Genomic DNA, 8,702 nt, shown 5'->3' with positions numbered 1-8,702 from the left:
GCTCAGGTCTGCATCCACCCTACGAGAACCATAATGGATTGGCGTGGTGAGCAAGATCAGGCACGGAATGGAGTTCCTGTTGGGACGAGACCTCCTCTGGGGATGTCCTTCCCCAAAGCCACACTGTTGCCTAGCTACCTCCACTAGGAAGGCCTTAACTCTAAACTCACCTGACCAGGGCACCACCACTGTGACAGGCGTGCCAACGTCAGCCTTACCTCCTCGCTCCTCACAAAAGGATGGCCACCAAAAGCTTCCTCCTCCATCGCGAAGGGAAACCGCCAGATCTAAGTACCACTGCAAGACCTGTAACATAACAGGGCACTCCATGAAGTGGTCAGGGTGCCCTAGCAAGCAAAATGCAGCAGACACCATGAACAGAAATATTCCAAGAGGCTCTGCCCTTCACCTGAGACAGGAATCTCTGTCTCACTCTACCTCAGGCACACCGAGGGTTTTTGCACCCCCTAGTCCCTCGTCTGGCATGCCTGACTCCCAATCTCTGCCAGTGCCACTTGAGAGCCCTGAGCAGTGCCAAGCTCTGTCTATCTCGGACGTTGAGCCTCCAATAGCCTTAACCTCTGTGCCTGGCCCCGACTCAGTGCCAATGCCTGCTCCAAATTGTGTCATGGATCCTCCTACGGGAGATCCTCCAAACCTCACGGAGCTGATCATTGCAAATTGTGAGCCTCCGGCCCCAGCTGATTCTTCTTCACAATCACCTTCATCTGTCGAGGATGAACCTCTGGCAGACCTTAACACTACACCTTCTCTGGTCGACCAGGAACTGTCCAGCTGGGATGCAGAAGCGTTTCCTACCCTTACGACAGTTGTCGCAGCAGCCAAAGTAGGGAGCATCTCTCCAGCTCCTGGGGCTACCTCTGAATCTGCTCCTGACAGCACTTCTGGCCTTTCCCCAGAGTCGGTGCCCTCATCACCTTCTAGGAATGGTGTAGCCAGGCCTTGGTGGAACCTGAAGAAGAAGAAGGGGCGGAAGAGATCCAATTAACCCATAAGAGCCACAAGCTCTCCTTGGCACTTGTGTCCCATTGGCACAGTGCTGTTTCCATCTCAGAGTGATCCTGGCACCCACCCAGAGGAATACTCACCTGACTGCTTAACATAATTAACCCTTCAGGTTGCTCATGTCCAAAAATGTTGCATGTGATATTCCATAAAGAATTGTGTAATCTGTAAATGATTGCATTTAGGTAGGTCGTTGTCATTTAATTTTGTGCCAGGGCAGTAGGATAGCAGACCATATCAACAAGACACATTTTTCCATGTACCCTTTGCCTAGGAATAAAGTTTCCCTGTCATCAGAGACTGCCAATAGAAGTCTGTAGATGCCTTTGTCTAGTGTTAGGTTCTGCCGTAATAAGTAAGTTAGTAAAACTAGTAACCCTTCCTAACAGTTAGGTAGGTCATTTTAGTTATCTGCATTGGAGAAGTAAAACTCATTTGGGGGAGAAACTGGCTAGTTGAGACAAATAACTTACTTAGCCAAGGCCTTCACGCCCAAAAGGGAGTGAATGCCTTCTTAAAGGGGGAAGCTTTCACATATTTAGAAAATTCGTCCTCCAGTCTATTAGCTAGGAATCTAATTTCATGGAGACTGGAGAAGACCCCTATTAGGGGAGACAGATCCAGGCATCCTAACCCCAATATCGTACAATATTGGGGGACAGAAAGCCGTTAGGGCACAAAGACCAGTCAGGCTGACCTTCAGTTAGCCTAAACTATAAGACTTATTTCCCTTTGGCCTTTGTGCTGGCTGTTATTGCTTACTCCAGATATACCTCTGTCCTGTGCCCACCACTGGAAAAATGGGGCCTCTGCTACTGAGGTCGATCTGACTCTGCACCCAACCTCTACAGAGCAAGGTCGCTGAATCTTAACAGCGATAAGCTGGTGCTGTTCTGTCCTCCTACCACTGGCTATATGTCGGGACTTCTGCGGCCTGAATCCATCTTTTGTAACTAGCCCCATGCACATATGCAAAAAGGTACGTCTAGAAGTTGCAAGTAACGCCAGTGCTCTTTTCCTTCTGAATTTCTCTCCATTTTCAGTTTTTCCAACTTTTCATTCACCCAAACAAAGCCCCTTTGTTTCCTACAGCCTAGCATGCACATTTGCTATATATATATATATATATATATATATATATATATATATATATATATATATATATATATATATATATATATATATATATATTATTAATCTTGAGTAAGGTTGAGGGAGTTAAATTGACATTTGAATGTAATTTGTTTTAGGTGCCAACACCTAGATCTCAGAACATAAACAAATAATGTAATTAATAGTATGACTTACCTTGAAATTATATCTATTTAAAGTAAATGGGAAGGTCGCCTTTTTCAAACCAGTCAGTTAGATTAAATTGCTTTATCTACAGATTTGCACCTAGAAATTGATATGGACAGGCTGGCAGTTCAGCAATCAAGGCACATACAATGTGCAAATAAAAAGATTACCTACAGTTAGCAAATAATTAAAAGGTTAACACGAATCTTATGAACTGCTTAAGTCTGGCTGATGAAATGATTTTACATTAGCACAACGATGTATATATATATATATATATATATATATATATATATATATATATATATATATATATATATATATATATATATATATATATATCTACGTACATATATATATATATATATACATATATATAATGTACTTATATATGGAAGGTACATACATGTATATGTATATGAATATATAAATAAATATATATATAATATATATGTATATATACATATATACAGTATATATATATATAATATATATGTATATATACATATACAGTATATATATATATATATATATATATATATATAATATATATACATATATATATATATATATATATATATATATATATATATATATATATATATATATATATATATATATGTACATATATCATTACGTATATTTATAAATATATAATCAAAAGTCAATATCTATCTATATATATAGTATATATATATATATATATATATATATATATATATATATATATATATATATATATATATATATATATGATTTTTATAATTATATATATACTGTAATGAGGTAAACCTTTCACATGCCATCTCATCTTCCAAGGACTTGAGTAAGATACAACTTAAGAACATTTTACATTCTATTGAAATAACATCCGTTGTTTTAATTTCAACCGTAAAGGTTAACTTTGGGTAAAATTTGCCCCTACTGACTCCTCTCACGACTACCTTTTTGGGTAAGCTCTTAATCCTTTTTCTTTGTCCAAGTGACTGCCCAAAGACCTCGATTTCAGGTGCTGCTCTGCTGGAATGCTAAGCCTGCCTCAGTCAAAAGAGAAAGCAACTCCTGCACTTAGCAACTGACCCATGTGACCGGCGCCATCTTGAACACCTGGGCCAAGATGCCCCCACACCCCACGTGGGAGACCCTTATAGAAAACTTGGTCCCACCGCCATACAGCATCATCTACAAGGAGCAGGATTGTAATCTCCCGATGCTATAAAAAGGCATCACATGGGCACATCATCCTTAGAAGACGTTGGAACATTATCCAGGACACTGCCATCCTCCCGTGCTCCCTTGAGCTGTCCCTTGCTGTCCCATGTGGCTGTCCAGAGCCTAAGTTACTTTGTTGTGAGTCCCTTTAACACTACTCTCCATTATTGGCACCCCCCAAAGACAAGGAGTCCGTCTCCCAATGAAGATAGGAGTTAGCCTGCTGTGGATCTGTTATCAAATTGTGTGTGCAGTGGCATAATCACTGCCCCTCTCCCCTGAGGTGCCCTTTGAAGCGGGACCCCTTTGAGTTTCTTCAGAAAATTAACCATTTGTTTATTAATCTTATTATAAGAAAGGACTCTGTTTACCTGTCTTTATTTACACTTCCACTCTTCTGATATATATTTTTCTAATGTAAATATAATTAATTAAGTGAAACCAAAGTGTTTACCTAATAACTTGCCCCCTTGAAGAGGGCCCTCAGCTGAAATCTTTGCATATGGTTTTACCTGAACCCATTATTAGAGTCAAATTTCGCATGTCCAAAGTAAGTTACTATAGCCTTCAGCTTAGAACCATATCAATATATATATATATATATATATATATATATATATATATATATATATATGTATGTATGTATGTATAAATATTTATATATATATAAAGGGAAATCCTTTGTGGCATTTTTCTTTATTTATACATTCATCACCTTCCATATCTTCGAGATGTGTGAGTGTGTGTGTGTATGTGTATACACACACTGTGTGTGTGTGCATATATTATCATTAAAAATATATGTCATATATATTTGTTATTTAAGAAAGTGATAATCTTAATACTCCTGTTTTAGGAAAAGTCCATTCACCAGGCTCAGCTCAATTTTCATAGTTATATATTATATATATATATATATATATATATATATATATATATATATATATATATATATACATATGTATATATACATAATATACTGTATATACGTGTATATATATGCATATATATATATATACACATACATACATATATATGTACATACATACATGTACATATATATAAAAATATATATATAATAGATATATGTAAATATGTATGTAAGTATATATATATATATATATATATATATATATATATATATATATATATATATATATATATATATATATATATACATGTAAGTATATATAATAAGTATATAAATATAATATATATACACATATATATATATATATATATATATATATATATATATATATATATATATGTATATATATATATATATATATATATATATATATATATATATATATATATGTATATGTATATATACACACACAATTTACATACATAAATATAAATATATGTATATATAGAAATTATATATGTATTTATATTTATATATCATCTTCTTTCTCTGCATCTTTTCCCACTTCTATGTGGGGTCGGTGTTTCTGACAGCTTTCCCCCACATGGCTAGGTCAAACACATGGTCCTCTGACAATTGTTCCTCTCTCAGATCTTCTCTAACTCATTCCATCCAACTTCGCTTTGGTCTTCCTCTTGCTCTTCCAGCAGGCACCCCCATCTGCATCACTTTCCTCCCTACATAGGCTATGTCTCATCCCTTCTCATCACATGGCCATACCACTGCAGTCTTCTTTCCTGGGCCTTCTTTAATAGTTCTACGACTTTAGTAGTTCCTCTTATTCTTTCAGCTTTTATCCTGTCCATTTTTGTTACTCCACACATTCACTAGTAACACATCCACCTGAGCATTTCCATTGCTACCGCATCCAATTTCTTCTCTTCCCCTCTCTTTACCAGCCATGTTTCTGCTGCATACATCAAAGCTGGTCTCACTACTGTCTTATACACTCTTCCCTTAGCCTTTATGTTGATTCTGCGGTCATACAAGGCATCTGACATCTTTCTCCAATTTTTCCATCCAGACTGCACTGTGTGTGTTATTTCTATCTCCAAGTTTCCATCATCAGCCACTGCTGAACCAAAATACCTAAATTTTTCAACTCGGTTCAACCTTGTCCTTCCATAATAATCTCGGAGTTTTGATATTCATTAAAACTTAGGTATTCAGTCTTCTTCCTACTGCTCTTTAATCCTCTGTCTTCCAGTACTTTCTTCCATTGCTCTAGTTCTGACTCCACTACCCCTCTGTTGGTGCTGCATAACACGACGTCATCAGCAAGCAACATCCACCAAGGGTACTGATCTCCTATTCCTTGAGATAGAACATTCATTATCAGGTCAAAAAGATGTGGACTTAAAAGTAGATCCCTGATGTAAACCAACTCTTACTGGTATCCATTCAGTTAACCCAACACTGCTTTTAACCTGCATTTTTGCCCCTTCATACATATCTTGGACCAACCTCACATACTTCTCCGGTGTTCCCTTTCCTCACATACACCTCCAAACCTTTTGGCATGGGATTCTATCATATGCCTTTTCCAGATCTTTTCCCGGTGTTTTTCCATCATCTGTCGGAGGGCAAACACTGCATCTGTCGTTCCTCTTCCTAGCATGAAACCAAACTGTTCTTCACCTACAGATGTTTCTTCTCTAATTCTTTGATCCATTATTCTTCACCAGATTTTCATGGTGTAAGAGATTAGCTTTATTCCTCTGTAGTTTGCACAATCCTGGATGTCACCCTTTTCTTTATAGATAGGCATAATAAAGCATTCTCACCATTCTTCTGGTATCTTTTCCTGACTATATTTTCTTTGCTAGGCCCCACAGCATGTCTATTCCTTCTTCTCCCAAACTCTTCCACACCTGCAGGAATTCCATCTGGTCCTATTGCTTTACCATTTTTCATCTTCAGTACATTGCTTCAATGGATTTTGAGATGGACAATTGCGTCCACGGTGAGTTTAAATGTTTTTAAATGCTAATCGACACGGTTTTTCTTATTATTCGCGGTTTTTTAACTTTGCTGGATAGTTATTGTGATGTAGTCGTGATTTTAACTTTATCATATCCTTCATTAACACATCAGTGATATGATTTTCAGTTTATTACGGATCATGCATACATGATGAACTGGTAACAAATTCTATGTTGAAACAAAGAACTATAAACAGAAATCCATTCATTATACTTTTTACTATTTCGCATTTTTTTCTTCAACAGATCAGGAGCTCCGTAGCGTTTCGTTGTTAAGAAACCTACAGGTAAGCCATCAGCCTTGAATAATGCCAATTACTATGATGCTGCTGACACTAGATTAATGTGTTACTTCATTATTTCTGCTATGAGAGACCTTGAGATAGCAAGCAATAAGACCTGAAGAATTCTCTCTCTCTCTCTCTCTCTCTCTCTCTCTCTCTCTCTCTCTGCAAACTTACGGTAATGGAATGTTACAGGCTTTGTTTACGTTTCCAGGATATCAACAACGCGAAAGACGACGACGCTTTCATGGACTACGGCGCCCCGGAAACTACCGATCCTCTTCCTCCCCTCATCAGAAGGAACTCTAGCAAGAGGAACATGAACGCAGGATCAGAAAATAAAGAAAACAAGCTCTCCAGATATCCTACCTTGCTGAAATCCAAGAGCGTCCCACGGACGAACAGTGCCCTTGGGAAAAACAGCAATTTGTTTGGCTCCTTCAGATCAGCTGATGGGCCGTTGGGTGTGGTCGAGATTGGTCGTAGTTCCTCTCTCAAAAATTACGATTATTTTCCAAACACTGACAGCATTCAAGATGAGGATAAGGATGTTGTTTGTCTGGGAGATCATATCAGTAAAGTGTCTCTGCAGGTTTCCACGGAGGAATTTTCAAGGTCAACAGGATGCGTCGCTTTACGTGCTGCTTGTCGTAATGACTCTGTAGCAGAGGGTACCTGTGGAGAATCGCCACGTCATGAAAACAAGGAAGAATCACAAGAGGGGAATTTAGGAAATTTAGAATCACGCAGTGATGAACACGAAGAAAATGAAGATTCACGTGAAATGACCAGTGTTCAGCATGAATCTCTTGACAATACTGAATCAAGTCATGGTGTAAATCGGGAAACAGAACAGTTGAATGAAGAAGGAAATCAGTTTCAAGTGGGTGGCCTTCTAACTAGTGCTAATGAACCCATAACAAATTGTAAAGAAAATGAGGAAGTGCTGTGTTCTTTACTTAGTGTATCTTCTTCAGAAACTGCTGTTGTATGCAGCGGTGGAAATCATCAGTCAGTTGATTCAGTAAATGATGAGGAAGTTTATCAAGCTTATCAAATGAACGCAGAATTAAGACCTATCCTTTCCGATATCTCTTCCACGCAATCCGTCCAGCACTTTCTATCACTTCTTCTCCTCCTTAAGACTTCATATCATACAGCTTTCAATGCTGTGTTGCCCTCCATCCTTCATTCATGCCATGTAAGACCTTTGGCCTAAAATACTTGCCTCAAAATGTGAGAACCAGGATTCAAGTCTCTTGGGAGAATGTTGCTACATGGGCATATTCCATTTGAGTTATTTTCTTTCCATTGAGGTAATCAGAAAGTTAAATACCTCGCTGTTAAGAGAAACTGAGTGAATTCACGGGTTTTGAAGTCGAATGTTAAGAAAGAAACTTTGATATGGAAAAGACTGGCTTGGTTAAAATCACTACCGAGATGATTCACTTTCGAAATGAAATGGGATTTTGCATGATAAACAGGCTGTTTTGCAAAATTTGATTTTTAGGAAGACGTGAAAGCCTGGTAATTTTGAATTGGGAGTCACAGGAAAGATATCAAGCAAAAATAATAGGGCTGAATTTGGTAGCTATAGAGGCATTACACTTGCGTCAGTCATGAGGAAATTATTCAGCATGCTCTTCCCTAATAAGCCAGAGGCGGGTAGGGGTTGCACAGATCAAAAATGTATTTGACAGCGTCCACAGACCATTATTATGAAAATACTTGAAAATATCCTCTGACGAAGCAGATGAAAACTTATTGTTGCAAGAGTATCGTCAAGTGGACATGAAGTAAACATTGTCGCGCTACATAGACATGTTATTTCACCTTTGTTGTTTGCCTTGACATAGGCTTTGTAATGAAATGTGTGGTTGGAGGTGGAAGAAATGGCTCATATTGTATAATGAAATATGTGGTTGGAATAATGATAGCAATTTTTAAGGACTTGAATTAGACGAATGG

At 37.8% G+C, this 8,702-nt stretch overlaps 2 protein-coding genes across 2 annotated transcripts; both read left to right on the top strand.

The window, feature by feature from the left end:
- The first annotated feature begins 328 nt into the window (after nt 1-328).
- LOC136832943 (uncharacterized) lies at nt 329-1,009 on the top strand. The gene has a single exon (XM_067094597.1). It carries the CDS (start codon nt 329-331, stop codon nt 1,007-1,009), a length of 681 nt encoding a protein of 226 aa, XP_066950698.1.
- A 5,385-nt stretch (nt 1,010-6,394) lies between these two features.
- LOC136832942 (uncharacterized) lies at nt 6,395-7,953 on the top strand. Its single transcript, XM_067094596.1, has 3 exons — nt 6,395-6,431; nt 6,697-6,737; nt 6,949-7,953. Exons 1-3 carry the CDS (start codon nt 6,401-6,403, stop codon nt 7,951-7,953), a joined length of 1,077 nt encoding a protein of 358 aa, XP_066950697.1. The 5' UTR covers nt 6,395-6,400.
- Nucleotides 7,954-8,702: the final 749 nt, after the last annotated feature.

The sequence above is a fragment of the Macrobrachium rosenbergii genome, chromosome 51 (assembly GCF_040412425.1).
Source record: "Macrobrachium rosenbergii isolate ZJJX-2024 chromosome 51, ASM4041242v1, whole genome shotgun sequence".
In the NCBI taxonomy this organism is placed as follows: Eukaryota; Metazoa; Arthropoda; class Malacostraca; order Decapoda; family Palaemonidae; genus Macrobrachium; species Macrobrachium rosenbergii.
Note: the sequence above shows the minus strand (reverse complement) of the source record. Positions and strands in the feature narration are given on the sequence as shown.